The sequence below is a fragment of the Parus major genome, chromosome 3 (assembly GCF_001522545.3).
Source record: "Parus major isolate Abel chromosome 3, Parus_major1.1, whole genome shotgun sequence".
Lineage (NCBI taxonomy): Eukaryota > Metazoa > Chordata > Aves > Passeriformes > Paridae > Parus > Parus major.
Window position 1 is genome coordinate 106,957,238 of NC_031770.1, and position 23,246 is coordinate 106,980,483.

General features: G+C 39.9%; 1 protein-coding gene across 2 annotated transcripts in view; it reads left to right on the forward strand.

Annotated features, from left to right (window-relative positions):
* PTCHD4 (patched domain containing 4) overlaps window positions 1-22,464 on the forward strand; it is a 96,422-nt gene extending 73,958 nt beyond the window's left edge. For both annotated transcript variants that reach the window (XM_015620316.3, XM_015620315.3), the window contains exon 3: window positions 4,604-22,464. In XM_015620316.3, the coding sequence (XP_015475802.1) occupies window positions 4,604-6,237 (1,634 nt within the window). In that variant the 3' untranslated portion in view covers window positions 6,238-22,464. The remainder of the gene's footprint in view (window positions 1-4,603) is intronic.
* The last annotated feature ends 782 nt before the right edge of the window (window positions 22,465-23,246 follow it).

Below are 23,246 nucleotides of genomic sequence, written 5' to 3' on the forward strand. Positions count from 1 at the left end.
TCACCTCTTGCAGCAAATATTCTTTATGTCTTGATGCAAAAAATAAAGTGCAGAGTCATCCCAATCTTCCTTCCTAGAAAGTTTTGAGAAGCTGGCAGCAGCCAGCAGCTCTCCTTCCAGCAGAGCCTCATGGCTCAGGCAGGGCATCAGTGGCTTTTATGAGGATAAATGCAGATCAAACTCCTATCCAAAGAAGATGAGTGACTGTGGCAGAACAGCTGAATGCTGAATGGGCATGCTTTGGTTAAGAAAACACTGAAGACAGATTTTTTCTCACACTTAAAAAATCCTAAGCATCCTGAGGCAGAGTTAAGTCTGATGGTAGCAAAATAAGGGACCTCAGGAATGTGAACAGAATCTGCCTCCCAACACTGACAGGATGCACCCAGCACCTACATTAACATTTATTAATGTAACATTTAGACTTGAAATGAAGAAGACTTTATCACCTCCTTAGATTGTGTGTTCCAGAGTTTAATGGAAGAGTTTAAAGGAAAAAAGAAAGTGTTGTTTTTACTGATATCTAATTTAATGTTTTTTGGGGGATATTTTTCCAAATGAAACCAATGATGACTTCTCCTTCAAGTAGAAATGAGAAAAACGTGATTGTTTCCATATTATACCTTTTTTATGTTGAATGTTGTTGAGTCCTTACTGAGATTCCAGTCTATGAGGGGAAGAAAATAAAACTCTCAGTTTCTCTTTGATTTTCATGTACTAATAACAGGCTATTGTTTGCTGGTTTTATTCTCCAGGAAGTCCAGCCTATTTTTTCCATTTTATTTTTAAATGTCATCCACAGGAGAGATCTGGAACTAGGTGATTTTAAAGATCCCTTCCAAACCAAAACTATCTATAATTCAATAAAAGAAATCATGCCCCATTCCAAAACAGTGTTCCAGTCCTCTTTTTTGAAGATAGATATTTTGCTGCTTCTTTCCATTCTTCTTGGGCCATGCCACCTATATTTATCCCCTGAGATGATTTCTAATTGTTCAGAGATTGCTTTGGCTTAATTTTTAATTGATAAATTTCTCCAGCTTGATTGAATTTACCTCAATCAAGTGGTCTTTAATCTCTCATTTCACTTTTTTTTTTTATCCCCTATCCTCTTCCAATTTATTTTAAATATCTGCTCATAATTATTTTTTTTTAAATTTGAGGCAGAAAATGTATTATTTATTTCTGTCTTCACTGCAGCCTACCTTACCTGCTCTCCTTCCCTCACAAATAATGAAATAAAAATTTCTTGTCTCCTTTCCTTTAAAGAAGTCATAGGCCATTTCCTTCCCAGCAAATAAAAATTGCTGTACTTCATTCATGTCATGTTAGTACCAGAGAAACTTGGCAGTTTTGACCCAGAGCCAAAGACCCCCTGAACCTTTCTGGAACTGCTCAGTGAACTTAACTCCACTGTCAGTGCTGTTGTGGCACTGGCAATGGAGCTGAAGGAACAGAATTTTATAGACTGACTATGTTGTCTGAATCTTGAGAACTGTCAGAATATGTTCAGGAAAAATGGATTTGTGTCCTTGTTGGGAGAAGGGAATAGACCTGCTTATCTGGGGAGAGCAACAGAGGCTGACAGGAAAACTGGGTATCGGAGTAATGACATGGGAAAACCAGTCAGGGAAAGATTTGCTCTTGTGTAAACAAGGGAATTACTGCACTGTATTCCCCAATACTTGTGTTTGTGTGGTAGAACTGAAGTTACTTGTGAAAGGGGAATAAGTGGAAATTTTACTTTTGTATAATAGCAATCATAAGAAAATCAGTGCCAAGTGTGATACTCAAAGAAGCTACAAATTTCAATCTTTTCCTTAGATAGTATTTGTTCTATTTGCAATAAAAAAGCCTTGAGTTTAATTAAAGTATTTTAATTTTGAACATTATCACAAGTTTGGGCACACACATTAGTGCATTCTGTCACGTAGTTCTTCACACATATGTCTGACAATAAAGCCCCTCTCTATTAATTATTGTGCAACTACCCCAAGGTTGAATGCACCCAGGTACTCATCACCAAGAATGTGATACATTAACACTTATAAATTAATAAAAATAGAAACATGGCAAAGGTACAACCATGAACATAAAATCACAGGAGGGCAGATAAGTGAGATTTTGGTATGAGGAGAGAAAAGTCTATATTAGTGTTAATTGTTGCTAGAGCTGGTAGATAATTGCTTCACCCATTCCAGTGCTGGAGCATGTCCAGAGAAAGGCAGCGGAGCTGGGGAAGGGTCAGGAGCACAGATCTGATGAGGAGCAGCTGAGGGAGCTGGAAGGAGGCTCAGCCTGAAGGCTCAGGGAGCACTTTCTTGCTCTCTACAACTCCCTGGAAGGACAGGTGGGGATTGGTTTCTTCTCTCAGGTAACAAGCAATAGGACCAGAGGAAATGGCCTTGAGTTGCTCCAGGGGAGGTTGTTTAGATTGGATATTAGGAAAATTTTCTTCACAGACAGAGTTGTCAATCATTGGAACAGGCTGCCCAGGGAAGTGATGGAATCACCATCCCTGAAGGCATTTAAAAGATGTGGAGGTGTGGCACTGAGGGACATGGTTTGGTGGCTGGGTGCTGGGTTAATGGTCGGACTCAATGATCTTAATGGTCACATCAGACCTAAATGGGTCTGTGATTTCTCTACCTTTAAATTAAGCCATGCCAGGACATGGGCCCATGAGGTGGTGACCAACCTGGTCCACACCCTGCAGGAGACTTAAACACTTGCTATAAACTTATAAAAATTCCATTCAAGTCACTTGATTCTGCAGATTTACTCAGCTGAAGGAGACAATTCTTTCTGCTTGATGGCCCAAAACCAACAGTGTACAAGACAGCTGTGCCATGAGAATTTGAACAACTCACCCTAAACTTACCAGGGAATTCAAGGTCTCTCCTGAACTGAGATGCTGGTTCACAGGACAGCAGCATTTCCACACAGGCTTTTTGCTAACTGCAAGCCTTCTGTACTCCTGAATGTTTATCTTTCACTGGGGACACTGATCTGCAGTAGAGCAAGTAACATTCACAGAACTTGACAGTTTATACTGTAATTTTCCCTGTCTAGGACCATTGTCAGGAGTCTGCTTCGGGCAACATAAGCAGCTGTATGAATCCAAACAATTTAAATCTAAAGACAAACTCAACAGACCTTTCGTTGCACGCACTTGATTACTTGCAAATCTCCTGTTGTTATATTTCTGGGTTTGATCTGAGAAAATTTGCTTTGTCCCTGCTTTGGTTCATGCAATTCTTCTACTACAGAGAGTGAAGGCCCACAGACAGAGGCAGAAACATTTTCAATTTACTCCTGTTCTGCTCAGTAGTGTGCCTCATTACACTGGCCATAATTTTCTCAGGGCTAGATCCAAAGTGCAGAGATCTTAACACTTTCTAATCCAAATCCAAATTTGTGGTTTTAATTGTTTTAATTATTATTTGAAAGCCAAACCATTTAGGATGGTTTTCTTAAATGTTAGCTCTTTTTTTTTTTTTTTTATGAAGTTGAAATTCTCTAATGGTAAAAAAAATAAGAATGTGCATGTGCATATTCTTTTCAAAATGCACATTATATGAATACATATACATGATACATAACTTTTATTTGTTATTTATTATTTGTCTTCCATTAAGATCAGATTCAACTTTACCATACTGTCACAACATTTAATAGCTGAAGACTTCCTAGAGTGTGACTGTGACAAGTAAAATGAAAGTCTGTGTTAAATTTTAGTTTATTTAAAAATCACACTCCTAAAACACTTAGGAATGGAATACGAAGTCAGAACCTGTTGTGGAACACTGACCACGTCTGACTTTTCTGAATGTCCTCCCACATGAGCTAATGGAATCTTCCACCACAAGATCTCTGGATAGCAAAGAGAGAAAGAGACACATATATAATCATAGAAAATAAACTGATGCATTTTCTAGACAATTAATGTGGACCAATGACTTAGCCAGTATTCTACTCTCCATCACTTCCACCAACATGTCAATTTTCATAGTGTGCACACTTGTGTGCTATCATTGAGAAGTTCCTAGTTCACTCAGTAGGCAGAGAATCATGATACAAATTACTCTGGTTATTTTTCCTTTATCCTATGTGAAGAACCCGGGTGGTCACATCTACTCATTTCTCAAACTATCCCTTTAATATATACTCTTTGGAAGAAAAGTTGTTTCTTGTATTTTTAAGTGTTTCAAGTTGAATCCCTTAAACCTTGAAAGATTAGTAGAATGTCACAAGGAATTTCTAGAATGAACCCCAGAGTTGAACCAAATTTCATGTGCTCCTGTATTTGCAGTCCATTTGGGAATAAATTCAATATTAATTAATATCAATTTTTGTCTTCATTTTTTTTTCTGAGCATGGAGAGTCTTAGAATATCAGGCCTATTAACTTAAGCACCTGCAGGTGAATCTGGTGTTCAGCTTTAGATAAACATTTTAGATTTGTCCATTTGTTAATCTGGTGACAAAAACATAAAAAAATTTAGCTGACAATTTTTTTTTTACTTCTGGAGAATGAAACACCTGGGGGATGATGGAACCCCCTATGTATATGCACACATATAAACTTTGTTTTCTCGTTTCAGGTCATGGAACCAAAGGAGTGTTTGAGCTTCTTTCAGGATGGCGTCGGACCAGAGAGAATCTGCCATTCAAGGACCGAGTAGCAGATGCCTACTCAGATGTCATGGTCTCCTACACGATGACAAGTTCCTTGTATTTCATAGCCTTTGGCATGGGGGCAAGCCCTTTCACCAACATCGAAGCTGTAAAAGTCTTCTGCCAGAACATGTGTGTCTCCATCCTGTTGAACTACTTCTACATCTTCTCTTTCTTTGGCTCCTGCCTGGTCTTTGCTGGCCAGCTGGAGCAGAACCGGTACCACAGCATCTTCTGCTGTAAAATCCCCTCGGCAGAATACCTGGACCGGAAACCTGTGTGGTTCCAGACCATGATGAATGATGGCCATCAGCACACTTCTCACCACGAGACCAACCCGTACCAGCACCACTTTATCCAGCATTTCCTCCGAGAGCACTACAACGAGTGGATTACCAACATCTACGTCAAGCCATTTGTGGTGATACTGTATCTCATCTATGCCTCTTTCTCCTTTATGGGGTGCTTACAGATTAATGACGGAGCCAACATCATCAACCTCCTTGCCAGTGAGTCCCCAAGCGTCTCCTATGCCCTCATACAGCAAAAGTATTTCAGCAATTACAGCCCAGTGATAGGCTTCTACATCTATGAGCCTCTGGAGTACTGGAATGGTACTGTGCAAGAAGACCTAAAAACACTCAGCCAGGGGTTCAACACCGTGTCCTGGATCGAACAGTATTACCAATACCTTCGAGTGGGTAACATCAGTGCAACCAACAAAAGTGACTTTATCAGCATCCTCCAGAGCTCCTTTTTAAAAAAGCCAGAATTCCAGCACTTCAAAAATGACATCATTTTCTCCAAAGCTGGAGATGAGAACAACATAATTGCTTCTCGTTTGTACCTTGTGGCCAGGACTAGTGAAAACACACAAAGGGAAGCGGTGGAATTGCTGGAGAAGCTGAGGCCACTTTCTCTTATACAGAGCATCAAATTCATTGTGTTCAACCCTACTTTTGTTTTCATGGACCACTATGGTTTGTCAGTAACTATGCCTGTCCTGATTTCTGGTTTTGGCATCCTGCTGGTGTTAATACTGACCTTTTTCCTGGTTATCCATCCTCTGGGAAATTTCTGGTTAATTCTCAGTGTCACCTCAATAGAGCTGGGTGTCCTTGGCCTGATGACCTTATGGAATGTAGACATGGATTGCATTTCTATACTGTGCCTTATCTACACTTTGAATTTTGCCATAGATCACTGTGCACCCCTGCTTTATACATTTGTATTAGCTACTGAGCACACCCGAACTCAGTGTATAAAGAACTCCCTCCAAGAGCATGGGACAGCCATTTTGCAGAACGTTTCCTCCTTTCTTATCGGGTTGGTTCCCCTTCTCTTTGTGCCTTCAAACTTGACCTTCACACTGTTCAAATGCTTGCTGCTTGCCGGCAGTTGCACACTTCTGCACTGTTTTGTTATTTTGCCCGTCTTTCTAACCTTTTTTCCACCTTCCAAAAAGCACCACAAGAAAAAGAAACGGGCCAAAAGGAAGGAACGAGAAGAGATCGAATGCATAGAGATTCAGGAGAATCCTGATCATGTTACAGCAGTCTGAAAGGCTTAGAAAAATATAATAGTATATTCTCTTTTTAAAAAAGCGTTGCACAGAGATGCAGGGAAAATAGAGCAAAGATCTCAGCTGCTTGTGCTGGCCAAGTCTGACAAGGCAAAGGAAGATCAAGAAGGGGTATTCATGACACCTCAAGGTGCAAACTTTTTTTTAACAAAAATAATGAAAGTGAAATAATCTCAAATGTTTCCTTTGAATCCTCATTCTTCACTAGGGAAGAGTCTGTTGGCCATTAAAAGTGTTCCTGAGCCTCAAACTGCAGCTCTAATGGGAATTGCTTAATATGTCATATGCAAGACTAAAGCTAGGGTGAAAAGAAGAGTTACCATTAAGTAAACACTAGGGGAAAAGGCAGATTTGTTTGAAAAATTGTCCATGGAAGAGAACTAAACAATATTTCAAATGAGAAAAGGTTAGAAGACCAAGAGAGATTGAAAATGTCATGGTAATTTTTTATTTTCTTGAGCAAGTTAGATAAGATGAAACCTATGCACTTGGGAAGTAAATGTTTAAAACTATCTAAGCCAAAGTACTTCCCAAATCCAGTATACCTTGTATATCTGTAACACCACAATTAGAGCATTGCAAATATGGATGGCAAAGGGATAGAGGAGAAGAAATTTATACAGGAGAAGAAATAATAACAGCCATTTGGAAATCTAACACTTAGTTCCTTTAAATGTGACGTATCACCATTTTCCCAGGAGGTCACAGTTGGTAGTTAATACTATACACATATTTTGTAATTTATAAATTATAAATTTCCCCTTGAATTAACAGATCTCACAAAACTAACTGAGGCCATCGTCACTGCAGCACTGTTTGCAGTTTCTGCAGTGTAACACTTCTGAATCCTAATTTATCGGTGTTGACATTAAATACTGAATATTAATCAAGCAGGCGCTTTGCACGTAGTGATGGATTGCATTTCACAGGCACAATGTGACCGTGTAGCAGCTGAGTCAGCTCTGGAGCACCTGCACAGTATTATCATTATGTATTTGGTCCAAGGGACCAAGGGATATGTTTGCTGGTCCCTGCAATATGCTGCAGGAAGTGGGATTTTCCCCTTCTAAAAGCAAAACATTATTCAAAAAATTTGCCACACACTAAAAAAACAACACCTTGTAAAGGTTTGCATGGGGATGAATCAACCCCTAGTTGTAAGAAGATGGATTGGTCCCCTGTGGGAAGGGGAGGGGAGGGTGAAATGTCTCTTTTACTGTTATTATTATTCCTAAGTGTTTGCGTGTTGATCATCTGCAATATAAAGCTTTGTTATGGCAGTTGAAACTTCACAGGAGAGTGCAGTAAATCCTCAGTTACTATGTGGCACTAGAAATTGTACTGTAAAGGACTATGAATGACTTTCTCTGCTTTGTAAACTATTCAGCTTAGTAGCCCAAGGGAAGGGATGAAAATAGATCTAGCCATTTCAGTTTGCTCTCAGCCCAGTTCTTCACTGGAGCTTGCCATGTCAATCTCTCCTTTTAGTATTTTAAAAGGGCTTGCTTTCTACTTTCTGGAATATGGTATAGCATCACCTCCATGAGCAATGTCTTCCTGAACCTATAGTATCCATGAGGACACTATGTAAAGATATCACTATATGAAGTGTCTGTGTCTACTTTGTATTACTTGTGGGTACCTTTAAAAAATAATCTGGAAGCTGTTTGCCTTCCAAAATGTGTATACATGTCTATTTGTGGCTGGTAACTCAGTCTCAAACCTGCAGAGTTTGCTGAAGAGGGTGTGTACTTATGTTTTACTAAAAACCTCTCTGCAAGATGTTAATTCTTTGCTATGTGACATGTGTCACCTCTTGCTACTGTTTCATGTTTAGGGAGAGACAGAAAAAAAATCACCTGCAGTACAAAAAAAAAAAAAATAAGCCATTTGAATGCTAGTTCTAATATTCATAAGCTGCTTCTGTTTCCAAGGAATGCAATTTCACCTCTTTATATTTTCTGTACTTTGCCATTGTTGTTTGCCAAAAATGACCTCTGTGTTTTAGGAGTGGTCAAAGCTCTTGATTGTTCAAGGAAATTTCTGAATGCAATATGTCTTAGAGAGAGAGAGAAACTTCCTAGACAGGCAAAACTTCCAAAATTTGAATCTAGATTTAAACTTCAGGGGTAGCTAGATCAAGGTTACTGGTTTGACCCAAAATATTCAAGGGCCAGACACAGCACAGAGATCTAAATAGTTCAGTAAGGTTTAGAAGCAGGGGATGTTTTAATGTTGGGTTATGGCTCAGATATGTCACTAGTTGGGAAGCTTTTACTGACCTTGATTTGCATCTCGATGACATTGTGCAATATCCATCCTCTTTTGAACAGTCCATTGTGAATGTTATGCTTCCCAAGGCTCTTTTTAGATTTCCTCCACTGCCCACACAAAACCTGGATTGTTGCAGCACTGTGACCCTCGGTTATCAATTCTGGAGATGTCATCTGGGAAATTCCTGCTCTTCTCTTGTACTGCCCAGATGGGGATGTCTGTCATGCATTGTGTTGAAGGAAATAGCACTTTCCAGGATCCATCTCATCTAACTTCATATATTAGCAATGTAGATAGTTATATCTGAACTTCCTTTATGGCCATAAGAGAGTGACAGACACCTCTAATCCATTTTACAGCTATATATTAGGAGTAAATGAATCACATTTTTTAAAACACAGACTCCTGTCCATTGATGGTCAAGGAAACTCAGCAATCAGTCCAAACAGACCCATCAGCTCATCCAGGCTTGGGAAGATTAACCCCACCTAAAATGAAGAAATATTAAGAGAAAGAGAAAAGATTATAGACATGCCTCCCAAGCTTCAATTTCAAATTAAATAATTAATTAATCCCAGGAATAACTCAGCCCATATTTTATGTTTTGCTTTATGAAGTTTTATGCACGACAAATTGTTTAAAAAACTGGAATTCCCATAGTAGAGAACAGTAAGCCAAGACATCAAAAGATGTCAATATTAAAGGTGGGCTCACACAAATAAACTAGAATTTAATGAAGTGTCAGACTAACTCCTCTCAGTGTCATGCATGTGCAGTAGCACTTGTATGACACCAAATATCTAGATCACACGCTGGGACTAGAAGGTTTTTTTCTCTGTCAGTGCAGGAGTGAAGCAAAAAATAAATCCATGGATAAATTTTGTTATTTTTTTCAACCAATTTCCACATCCACCAAAAAAGACTGGTGCAGCCTTTACTTCTGCAGATACATCAGTCTCTGTGGAACAAAGAAAATTGGAATAATTTTTTGGGAAGGATAATCCATTTATTTTAATTCTTGCTACTTGTTTTTGCTTATTTTTCTTTCAATTCTTTTCAGTACATTATACCTTTTTCTACAGCACCTTTTCAGCTTAACTGGAGCTGCATAAGCCCCTGTGAAGAAAGCACATGGCTCATGCCAAGCAATTTGACACTCTGATAACATGCTGCATACTGGATCTTCATTACACACCTTTTTCCCCAGTCACCATAAATCCCCTGCAATAGTGTGCATATCCCTTTAATGTCTGATTTCATATGTGGTCTAGATAATCTTCTGAGAACTCTTTGTGCATCTCCTACTTGGTTTGGTTTCATTCCCTCAAAGTATATTGGTTTGAATTCATTGTTGAGATAACTCTGTTGAAGTCAACAGATCTATTGCCATGATATATTTAACTTTGCATGTCTTCTATCTGGTAAGAAGTGATACCATGACAAATGGGCCTCTTACATTTTTGGCATGCTTGTTGAATATATCTGTCTATACTCTATAGCCATAACTGCATGCAGCACTCAGGGGGCTGCAGTGAAGGTCCTTTTCCTTACACTTTGCTCTTTTAACAGGTTATTTTAACCTTAATCTAAACTTCTGTCTGCTTGGTTGTTTTTTTTTTTCTTTTTTAAGTCTTCACCTCTGTATTCCAATACTTGATGTAGGTTTAAATTAGATTTCAGGAAGAAATTTATTACTTTGAGGATAGGGAGGCCCTGGAACACGTTGCCCAGAGAAGCTGTGGCATCATCTGCCTCATCTGCCCCATCCCTGGTTGTGTCCCAGGCCAAGCTGGACAGGGCTTGGACCAGTGCCAAGTGTGCTTCCCTTTGCAAGTGATTGGAACTGGATGGTCTTCAAGGTCCCTTCCAACCCAAAATGTTTCATAAATGTACTGCCAAAAAAGCAATGCACTTTTTAAAGTCAAGGTAGATATGGATGTATGGCACCTTGTGTGCACAAGTTAAAGAAATCATCTTCAGGGTTATCATTCTCAATTTTTTACTTCAAACAACTCCTATTTAGAACATATTGTGCCACGTGTTAATGTCTATCCAAGTTCCTTGAACAACTCTAGTTTTGAAATTTTCTCCAATGGGAAGGAAAGAACCAGGGGGGAAGGAAGAATATGCAGTTAAGTGGTTGTATAATCAGCGTTCTTCTTTTCCCCAAAGGCTTTCACTGCTCTACTCTTAATTAAGTCACACTGAGTAGTAACTCTAGCGTAATTAAGATTTATTTCAATGTAGTTATTCCATATTTCACTATGACAAGAGCTTGGCTTATTGTCTAAGCAAGTACCATGCTAAGTCTCTGATTAATTTTTCAGTAATTATAAACTTTAATAAGTTATTTTTCATTGCAACACTAGGTTTTTGAGTACTTCAAGCTCCCATTTGATCTCCTAGGAAACACTGTAAGGAAGCAAAGTGAGGCAGTCAGTGAGCAATAGATGTGTTGTGGTGTTGGGGAAAAGGGATTCTTGGAAAAGAGGCAGCATCTCCTCCAACAAGGCTTTGAACAAACAGTGATGCTCAGGATATCTGAGAAAAGTAAGGTGAAGTGGAAACCAAATGAAACATTGTTTGTAGCGTAAGCAAATTATTATAGATAAAGCTTTGATTCTTCTTTCATAACTTCTTACACAGGCAAAAGGCATTTGAACAAGAAAGGAAACTGGATATGGAAAGCACCTCATCCATCACCTAAAATGATTCTTTTCACCAGTCTTGCATAAACAATGTCACACACCATGTTAGTACAGGTGGTTCCACCTCAGCATGGGCCTCTCCATGGTCTGTTTTCCATGGACAGCAAGGGAGGGATTCCACGTTTCTTCTCACAAATCTTTGGGGAGAAGATTCCTTACCCAACAGAGCTGTGCATGGGTGAGAGATGAAATATGCAAGTACAGGTATTTCATCTCCCATTTGTTCTCTCTCTGCCCTCTCATGAGCAGCAGCACCACAAATCCCTGGTATCAACCCCATGCTGAGTGCAGGAATTCATAATTTCCCCAGGAGTAACTTGGGATTTGTGACCACAGCAGCTCACAGGCTGACACAAAATCATACACTTCTGACCAAGAAGACTTTAAGGACTTTTTTAGAGGTGTTCTTTGAGAGATTCCCACTTCTCCCTACAGAGCCCCACACAACACCTCACCTGCCAAACACTGGAGAGGTGTAAATTCTTCTGAAATGGCAGTCAGGTAAAAGACTTTTCTGGAAACTTTTCTTTTTAATCCTAGAAGTTTTCCCAAATATATATATTTTTTTTTCCCCCTCAACCACTTCTCCATCTCTTTCTACTTCCTTCATGGTTTAAAAGCAAAAGGTCCACTGGGAAACCTGGATGTTCATCCTACCCACAGCTGTGCAAAACATCATTAACCACAGGTTTGAGGTGAGTTTTGGGTGTTCAGGTCAAACACAAAGATCTGGCTTTCTTGGCCACACAGGCAGTCAAAACCCTGCTGAAGACAAGTAAATGTGAAGCAGTTCATCTTTCCTAGCTCTCTTTGTTTCCTCTCTGACATACTAGTGTGTCCACAACACTATTCTCATTTTTTTTCCCGCTTCCTCATTAAAACAGAGTTTCTTTTTCCTGCTCCCTGAGGCTATCTTCTTTTTGCAGCTCAACTTATTTTGTACTTTATTCTTCTCTGTGTGCTCTCAACCTCTTCAAAATTTCTCTATTTATTTTTGAAAATTCTGAGAGTATAACTCTGTTGAAATAAATGGAGGATGTTTCTGTGCTTCAAAGTGCAGCCCGTGGTACAGACCTAACTAATTTATAACAAAGCCCAAATAGCAAAATACTTTCTTCAGACAGAAAAGTGTCTGTAAGAAAACTCGGAAAAAAATTAAGCCTAAATTTCCATTTTTATGAGGTTTTTATCTCATAAACTTCTACTTTTGACTCCTTTACTTTAGGCATTTATTTTTCAGCACACTTTTATCACAGAAATGCCTAGTTTTTCTCTGCTTCTCTATCTCAGCAACAAAAATAAATGGATATTTCTTCATGCTCACTAAATAAATTATTGCCCCTGCTTGAAAAAAAAATTTGTCAAATTTCTGTCCAGAGCACATTTTCCAGGCTTAATTGTACAGACCTATGGAAACATGTATTGCAGTGGAAATATGGAAACAGCCTGAACTACAGAAAAATGATTAGTACCTCAACAGCATCCTGCTTAATTCCAACCCCTCTGCACCAGCCTGCTGGATACCCCAGGGTATATTATATATATATAATTCCTTACAGGGATTGATAATCATTTCCTTCACCATGTGGGCAATACCAGCACATCAGGTTCTACCCTGCTTACATAGCAAGATAATGAAGAGATAAGCCCAGTTTTTGCTGCAGAAGGGAAACATCCCAGGGTAAGGCAGTGTGGCAGCCCTCTACTCTGAGACTGCTTCTCAGTTTCCCATCTGAGTGCTGGATGTTGCACTGAGTTCCTTTGTAAAGGACAAGAAGCATCTCTTCTCTTTCCATAAGCTGTCTGAGAACAGGACATGAAATATATGATATTTAGTCATGGATAGACATTTTTCACATGGGAATTTGAATAGAGATGTCAATCAAATAGAGCAAAAGTCTCCACGAATAAAGAAATCTGAGTCCACAACATCTTGCAATTCTGCCTTGATACTTCTCTGATCTTATTTTCTTTCATCAATAAGAACTGAACTTTTTTTCACACTTATCACACTGAAGATAATCCCTGACCTACAAAAACATCCTGTCTGCCAGAAGCAGACATTCTCTTGGAGGAAATCCCATTGGTTTCAGCTCCATGTCAAGGGAGATTTTGCAGGATTTGGACAGCAGTGGTTAGTAGGTTCCTCCCCAGGCATAAACCCTCAATCCCAACATGTAGACCCGAATACTAAATATGTTGGATTAGTGGGATGTGTGATTTTGCCTCTACAGAAAAAGAAGGGGTCATTGCAAAATTCAGTTCTGAATTCAGCATGAGGTGGAAAAGCAAAGAGCAGCCAAGGAGTCAGCCTTGCTATTTTTGTACCTGTGTGAGAATTTCAGAGAGGGCTCATCCAGCTGTGAAATCTCCAACAGGAGCAGTATCAGGCCCTGAATGAGAATTTGTTCTCTACTCACTACCTCAGAGAGCCACACTGCTCCTGAACAGCACCATGGAGCCTGGCCTAACTCCTAGGCAGGATAAAGTACAGAATTTAGGGTGCATCTTCTTAACAGCAGGTGATTCAAGGTTTTGTTATGACACAGGTATTGGAATTTAATCACAGGTATTGAAATTTAAAGGAATTTAATCTTCAAAGCTATTAAATATCTAGAGAAGTCCCTGGCACAGCTTTGCTCCAGAAAACCAGCTCTCTCCCCAGGAGCCCCTGGCACAGTCTGGGTGCTGGCATGGCCCAGGCACAATTCCCACCAGACAATTAAGTCACCCAATTTTTAGACTACAGAACTGTTTTATAGTATGGACACTGACAGACCACATCATCTTCCTTCAGGGCTGCAGAGCAATCCTGACATTGCTTGATTTATTCTCAAAGTTATAACTTTAGACAGCAATGCAGCCTATGTTCATAGTGGTATTTTACATCTGAACATCTTCATCTGGCAAAGTACTCAAGTAAATGATTTAGTTTAATCAAACTCTAAGGTCACATGGCCTGGGACATCTTTAAATTTAAGCATGTGTTTAAATACTGAGCTAAATAAGGATGCACTTAGCTCTGTGCTTCAAGTTAAATAGGGACTTTGCAGAAATAGAGGCCTTAAAAGAAAAGGCCTTTTTTCCCATAACATACTAAATTCTACAATTATAGTAGCAATTTCACAATATGTAGAAAAACCGTGCCAAGCACATATATTTTCCAGGGTTTCAATTTCCATGATGTAAGACATCTCAGGGACATTTTAGTGATTTGTTACAGTCATAAAACACTCAGGCAAGAACAAAGCCTTGCTGAACACTTTTTCTGGGAAAAAAAATAGCAAGATATTTGACTCAGAATGAGAACACAGTATCTTGTGATGCTAAAGCTCATTTCTAAAAGAAAAAGTTAGACTTTTCATTTAATGTAATTCATTATTTCTTTCAAGTGGCACACTAGAGAAGTGCCGGATATGCCTCTATTATGAATAAGACAGGAATTGCTCAATAAAGTTAAATACAGCTTTGCCAATAAAAAAGATAATACCCCCATCCAAATTAATTAATTAATTAATTAATTAATAAAAGCAGGCTTTGTACCTAGTGTAAAATTTTTCATGGCATCATCTGTTGATTTTGAATTAAATTAAATATGAATGATGATATAAATAGGACAGAAGTGGATAATCACATGTCCTGGGGCTGCATCTAGTAAGAAACACTTATATACACTGGGAAGAGAAAACAAGTCCACACTTGTGCAAAAACAAATGTCAATCCATAAACATTGTGAATAATCCCATTGGCTTCAGAGGAGCCATCAGGATCCATATAAAGATATGCAAGTAAATCTTTGCCAGTCTGAGGACTGAGGACAAACTGATATTCTAATCTGAAAAGGAAGTAGAATTTATTTAGTCAGACATTTCCTCAAAGCCTTTACAGAGGTTCAGTGTAACTAATCTCTGTTTTTCCCCAAGACCAATGCTTTTTGAAAAACTTTGCCTGAAAACATAAACTCAGTAGATACACAGGCTTTATCAATAAGCATTTAAGAGCTTATATTTAAGAACATAAGCATTTAATGAAAAACATGAAGTAATTCTTCCCCTGAGATGTTTGTAGACAATACTTTGTGAAAGCACGTGACCAGATGGAAAGGAATATGCAAAAATCAAAACTAATAAAATATTAGAGGTGTCCCCTCCCAGACTACAGTCAAAGGAGAGAAACATGCACTGCAATTCTTTGAGCTCAGATGGATACTTTAGGATGAGGGCCCTTGCACAAGCTTCAGCAGCTGCTAGAGCTGGGGAATAGTCTGGGATAACCAGTTCATAAACTTGAGGGCACGTGCGTAAAACGGGGTCAGGCTTGTGCTTCTGAGGCCTCTCTGTTCATTGTAACTGCAATGAAAACGCTGAGAAGCAGCTTTGGGGTGATGGGCAGTAACCAGTTTGACTGTTCTTTTTGTTTGGTGGGACATTAGGGCTGTATGAGGACAGCTCAGTGACTGGAGCAGCACAAACAAGGCAGCTGTGAGCAGCCAAGAGTCACTAAAACAGGGGCTGAATTAAACAGCTTCTGTAAGGAAAATACAGGTCATTTTTTCCATTATTTATTCCCATTTGCCCCTTCTTTTAATGCAAATGCTTGTTTGTTTTTGTTTTTTTCTTAGCCCATAATGGTCAGATTTTTTACCTCCCTTTAAGTCACAGAATTTGCTTAACTTTTTTTTTTGTATGAATTTAGATTAGATGTTTAATTATTGGGATTTCTCAGGTGTAGGCAACTTTACTATGCCATGGATAAACAGCATAAGTCAATATTGATTTTCCTCCCTCATAAAGCTCCATTGTTGCTGAAAACTGTTAACATTTTTCAAGACTCAACCATGACCATATTTGTACAGCAGACTTTTACTGAGCTTGAAATTCTATACCAAATCCTTGTCTCTTTTAAAGACAGAAATATTCAATAAAATATGTTACTCATAAATAGTAGAATTTCCCCTTTCTTAAATAGAAAGATATTCAGCATTAATCCATATTACAGTACCGCTTTGTCAGGTGCCTGTTGCCTTACATTTAGATTTAGAGGAAATGAACAGGGTTTTTTAGGAGCAAATGTGGTGCTAAGACTTTGACCAGCGGCAGGAACTGGCACCTCCATCCTCACAAGAGGTACAGGGCATTTCAGGACTTGGGAAGAGTGGGTCAGAGCCAGGGAATTGGCAACCCTGAGTTGGCATATGGTCCCTCACTGATTATCTGCAGATAGGCAATTTACAGGTGCCCTGAAGCTGTGTGAAATGCAACCAAATGTTTCAATTTCCCAGACAGAGCTGGCTACATAATGGTCTCCACAGAACATAAAGCAGTTCCACCAAACACTCCTGCCAGTGGATCCTTTCTCACCAAGCTTCCTCTTGCTTTCTCATTCAGCCTTCTCCCCCCTCCTCACAACCTCAGCACTTCTCAGCTCCCCACACGGGTAGAGTTGGAGTTTAAAGCCCCTCCAGTGCAAAGGCATGGGGCAATTCTTCCCAGGATTTCTTGACTGGGTCTGGGAAGACCAAGGAGATCTGCCCACGTTGCAGCCAGGGCTGTCCCATGGCTCAGAGATCTGCCCCTGCCTCTGTGCTACCTCTGCTCTTGCTCTTGGTAGTGCAGGTACCAGCATGAGCATCCCTCAGGAGTGTACAGTGAGCTTCTAAGGACACATTAAATCATTCGTACATTCACTCACATTCCTCCATCCAGTGCAAATGGGAATATTTGGGCTTTGTCTTCAAGTCTCTCTCTGCATCCTGAAGTCCAGGGCTGTGGCACCCCGTCTAGAGGGAACATACTGCACTAAGAATGTGTGTCTGGTTTCCTTTCAAATGAAAACAGGCAGAAAACATGACACAGTAATTTTCAGCTGAATGTGAGAAAGAACTTATTAGCTGTAAGGGTGATTGAGCACTGGAACAGATTGCCACAAGAGATTTTTCTCCTTCTCTGGAGATACTGCAAAGTCATGTGAACATGGTCCTGAATAATACACTCTAAGGGACCCTGATTGAGGGAGGCTGGACTAGATGTCCTCCAGTTGTCCTGTCCAAACTGAACCATTTTTGTTTCATTTAACTAGGTGGGTAAAAAGAAGAAAATCTCTATTCTTCTTCTAATGGATTTATTTCAAGGGGAAAAAGAATTTTCCTCTATTATATCATAGCTACTAACAAAGCTTCATTTGGGAGAAGGTGCTGACACCTGCCAAGGTGAATGAAGCAGAGAGATGCTGATGCCTCAGGAGTGTTCAAGGCCAGGTTGGATGGGGCTTAAAGCAACCTGGTCTAGTGAAAGGTGACCCTGCCCATGACAGGGAGGGTAGAACTAAGTGGTTTTTAAGGTCTCTCACACCCAAACCATTCCATGATTCTACAATTCTATTTCTCCTGGCCTGAGCTAGGTCCTGGTATTTCTGCTTGTGTTGATTCTATGCTAGTCTCATTTTCATGAGGGAGGAAGCAGATTTGACCCAAAGTTACAGAAGTACCCTAGAGAATGAAAAGGGTTTTTCACTATATTCCAAGGAATAGTTCAGAAACTCCCTAAATTGTTATGAATAAGAAAAGATAGCCTAGCACTGTGGCATAAATTTCTCCTATTCATTGCCAAGGACATAGAAAACTTTGATCAAGTTTCCTGTGCATGTTGCAAATAAAATTATTGGAGCCTCATTTCAACCAGCAAGGCCCTAAATCTGCTGAGCTCCTAGCAACAGGGCAATCTATGTCTGGTTATAAGGGAGAGATCCCAAAAGGTTCAGACTGCATACAAGTTTGTTAGTAGCCATCATATGATGATGAGGGTTTTGGTAAATATATTTGCTATTAAAATCTGGGAGGAAAAAAATTTAATATGAGTTTTGAAAACAAATTTCACTGCCAGGGGCTGTCTAGGCATGGTAAGTTTTTCTTACCCCACCAACCTGGGTTTGGTCTGGGAAACTACAACAGCAAAGTAAAATTAATGACAACAAATCTGTCTTTCAGAGTCAGGTCAGACCTGCTGGCTGCAGCATCTCTTGTTTGTAGCTGGCCACTACAAGCAGCAATTACTGTTCTGGCATATAAAGTAACAGCTGAAAATACTGGGGTTTTGCTACTTTAGCTTATATTGGTACTTATGCTGCCCTCCAGTGATAAAGACAGTTGTTCCAGCCTGTATTCTAGACTTCTGTAGCATTTTATTTCTGGTCTGCTAAATTTGTACTGAAAACTGCAGTTCTAAATCCAGAATTTTAGCCAGCTCTTGCCTAAAAGTAATAACAATAATATATAGTTACAGTTAATTTTATTGGTAGTTTTTAAAACTAAAAGCAAATGTAGACAAATTGATCTTTAAGTTTATTACTTAAATTAATGTGAGAAATAAGTAGCATGCATTTAAATATGAAAGAAACTACATAACTACATAATTTTGGACCTACTAAAGTGTCCTAGTTAATAAGAGTTTCAATTAAGTAATCTTTTTTTGATACAGAGGGACATTTTAATTTTAGTTCTTAAAAAAATTAAATTCAGGTTCATAGTTGTTATTATGCAGACAGCTCCCTTGTACTCTCAGTACTGGATTTTGGTGGTGTTTTGATGGATGGAGCTTAGATCTGTTCTGAGTTGCTGGTTCTCTCCCATTCTCTCTGAAATCCATGAATAGAGTGAAAGTCAGGTGGCACCTCCCTGGCAGCACACAGACAGACAAAGGATTGGTAGCATTGAAGTTTCTGTGAGCTCATGGTGCAACAAAAGAAATTCATATGTTCCTCAGCTCAAAGGATTGGCACAGCTTCTCACAGCAAATCGAGTGTTCCAGAGGTATTATTGGTGCTGTAAGAACCCATCACCTGCCAAGAACTGACCTGGATTTTGGCTGATTGTGGTACCTGTAGAAATATGAGAGACTGGAAAAGTTTGAGCATATTTTACTCTGCCATTTCATTCATGACCACTTCTGGATTTCTAGCTGCAATTTCCATTTCTCTTGGGAATGATAGAGTTGTGCTGGCTGCTTTTTCCTCTGTTTCTCCTTTACTTAGTGCTTTTTCTAGCATGTGTCTCAGATATATGTCTGCAGCTCACACAGACATTTCTGAGTTTTAGAGTATGGGATACAAACAAAATATTTATGACAAGCTGAGTGAGTGCCTGAGTGAATGGCTTGTGCAGAAATCCCTGTTGCCCTCATTAGCAGTGTTATTCTTAAAACTACATGAACTTTTGGTTCCCACACCCATTGCAGCACCCTGGGTTTGTGCAGTGATCAGCAGGACAGGTCAGAACAGAATTCCTGTGATCTGGACCTGAAGGAGTTGGCACAATCTTCCTTTGACAATTGACAGTTTAAACACTATTGACAGTTTACAGAGTATTTTTCAATGAGAAGCAGACACAGAATTTTTTAGGTGTAGGATCAGTCCAGGCTGAGAAGTTTCTCAGCTACAATGCAAAGAGCAGAGACACCCTGCAAGGTGGTGTGCCCACAAGATTCCCCTATAGAGAAATTAATTGTTTCTTGCTGTTTATTAGTCTGCAGTAGTAATTTTATCAATCCTTCTGGTCTAGACTTCTTCAAAATAGTATTGAACAAGAGCTTGAAGGGGTGTGTGTAGCATCTAGACAGAAAGCTTGCTGAACACATAATACTCACTGAAAGAGTTAATAACTAAAAGGGTTTGCAGAGTATCCTCAGGGCTTGCTGGATGTAGGTCTGGTTTTCAGCAGCCAGCTCAGGAAACAATTTTATGTAAACAGATGATGTGCCTGAAGGTACCACTGAAGAACAGGCCTGGGGATGGAAAAATACAAGACCTCATACCACACCAGAAGTTTTTCATCCTTTACACAATTGGAGCTGCCCTCTTAATTATCTCAATCTGGGCCAGGTTAATTGGAGCCTTCCCTGACGTGAGTCAGTCTCACACATTTTCTGCATCTTTGCTAATTAAGACAATTTTCACCTTTTATAGTTGCTTTAATATTCAGATCAGCTTGCCATAGGCTAATTATAATTATTGAGTGATGGCTTTAAAATTTCATGTTTGTGATGACATTTTATCACATTAAATTGGAATCCCATAATCCTTCTTGTTCTGTGATAGACAAGGAGGTCATCTCTATTCTGGAAGCTATCCACTGTGTGATTCTGTGCTGACATTGGCCATTTTCATCCAGAACCACTGCACTCTCTTCTACTCTTCAGCTGAAGACATTCAGCATCCAGCTGATTCCAAAGGAATACGAAAATACCGAGTTCAGGATCCAGGGCACAATCCTTTTGCTTTCATCCTATAGATGCCCTTCTCTGTGTGATTTAGGAGAATTGGATATGCAAGAACTGAGGGGCAGAAAGGAAGAAGCCAAGGCAACATTTTCCTCTCATCATTGCTCCTCCATGTCCAAATCCATGGCATTTTAAAAGCATAATCACTGATGCAGAGTTGAAATTCTTCCCCTGGGATTTTCAAGGTTCCCTTGAGCTGGAGGAGCAGGAAGAGCTCAGTCTCATCACGCAGTCATTGCTGCTGGCAATCAGTATCTCAGCCTACAGCAGCTTTTCCCCACCACTTTGTGAAGGCTCCTGCAGATGTTCTCAGGGGCTTTCCAGAGCTGACACATCCCTGGAGTAGCTCTGAACAGTTCAAGGTCCCAAAACATCCTCTTTCCTGCATGGTCATGGGTTTGCTACTTATCCCTCTAGCTGCAATCCCTTGGCTTTTGGTGCAAGTTTGAAAATGCTGTAAATAGTAAAATCAGGACATAAAGTATAAGAAACTTCACCGATTGAAGTAAGCATGGTTTACATGGATTCATCCTACAGCGTGCAAGGGAATTTACTTACTGAATTCCAAATCTGTGCCAACCTACAGCCTTGCAGAGGGATTTTCTACACTGAGTAGTGCTGTGGTGGTGAGGAGACAAAGCAGTTTGCAAGCACAGATGCAGAGCTGTGTCAGCACAGCCCCGTGCTGGAGCTCACCCCTCCTGTGTTGAAACAAGGCTGTCCTGTGAGTAACACACACCAGCACAACCATCAAAACCAAACCAGTACCTTTGCTCAGATCCTCTACAGCTAACCCTGGTATCCACAGCCTGGAACAGCTTTACAAGCACAGATATTCCCACTTTCACCCATACCTTCCAAGCACATGCTCCCATCCCACTGGTGTCTGTAGGAGAGAATATGTGCTTACGAGCTTTGTCCATTTTGTTCACACATCATTTGAAGACTTTATTGAACTGTAAGTAGCTGGGTGTTTAATTCCTTCTCAGGCAGGAATAAAGACCAGTTGCAAATGGGATTTGCTTTGCTCTTGGTTGAGGAAAAGAAGCTACAAAGCTAAAAATTAAATTTGGTGGTGCAGAGAAGCTGCCATAGCATAACCACACTGTTACTTCTTCTTGGCTTCTTGTTAGAAGACAAAATGTTTCTGTTTGTTAAAGTGCCATCATTTCAGCCCATGTGATGCCTGTTTTACCAGAATTTCAAATAGATTGGAAAATGTGTATCTATGGTGGTTTTTTTGCTGAAAAAGTAATGTCAGATATAATTAATGAGTCGTGATGACTGCAAATTTGAAGTTATGATTTATGGCTGATCACATGGATAAGGCTGTCTTTTCTTCTATCTTCAGATAAGGTGAATATATCTCATATCTCTCTGCTCTGTTGTGCTGTGCAGATCACAGTCTCTTCTAAGTAGCTGACAAAATAGAGTCCCTTGAGGGTGTGTGAACCAGCTCACATTTTACCTGATCTCTTTAGTTCTTGGTCAAAGCACCAGGAGATTTTGGGAAGGTAATGTAGTCAGCAGAGGTAAGCAGAAACAGTTTTGAAACACACCCCTGAAAAATAGTGCTAAGCATCTGGGTTTTAGGACTGCCCAACAAACTGTGCACCTCTTGCAATCCAGAATTCTATTCTGGAAAACCTTTCCAGGCTCCAGTGCTTTCAGAATAATTTCAGAGTTATACAGAATTTTCTTTCAAAGATGCTTGCAAATATTTCTTAACCAGTGGCTGGAATTTTGCAGTCCTAACTATTTTCTCAGAGTACATCTTAAAAGAGAGCATCTCTGAAGGAGATATTCCACAGCCCTTGGAATATGAGTAAATCTGCAACAGCAGAAGGTAAAGGAAAGTTTACTCTCCTCCTACATTTATAATATCTAACACCAGTAAAAAATAAAAATGAAAAAATAAGAAGTTAATAAAAATTGAGGTAGGAATAGATCTATTTTTAGAGGGGTTTTGTTGTTTTTTTTTTTTCCCTTCCTGGCAATTATCCATATTTTGGAGGTTGCAGTCATTTCTGTTGGCAGGAGAAATCAATAAGGAATTCAGTTATTTCTTCAGCATCCTCCACTCTCACCTATGAGGCACATGAAAGGCACAGCCTCCAGGCTGGAGGGAGCAGCTTCTCTGGCTCAAAGTCCCCTCTTCTCTCCAGATTCAAACCAAAATTTTCCCAAAGGCATTTTCAGAACTATATTCCCACTCTAGCTGTAGTTCTCATTTTTATATCTCTGCTTTCCTGGTGTCTTTTATGTCTTTCTTACCTGTCCTTCTGACTCAGAGATTCAAGCACCCCAAACTCAACTCACCCTTTCCCACATGGACCCCACACCCTTCAGAAAACACCACAGGCTTGGGATGGATGGAGATGTGAAGGTCCTGCCTCCAGGGGTGAGCTGCATATTCCATTTACCTCAGCCTTCTTTTTCCCTTTCTCCCAAGGCATATCCCAGAGTCACAGAATGGTTTGGGATGGAAGGGACCTTAAAGCTCATCCAGATCCAGCCCCCTGCCATGGGCAGGGACACTTTTCTCTATCCCAGGTTGCTCCAAGCCCCATCCAACCCAGCCCTAAACATTCCAGGGATGGGGCAGCCACAGCTTCTCTGGGCACCCTGTGCCAGGGCCCCACCACCCTCCCAACCAAGAATTTCTTTCTAATGACAGCTGTGAAATATGACAGGGGATAGGAGAGGCAGCACCAGCAGCAGTTTTAATGGCAGA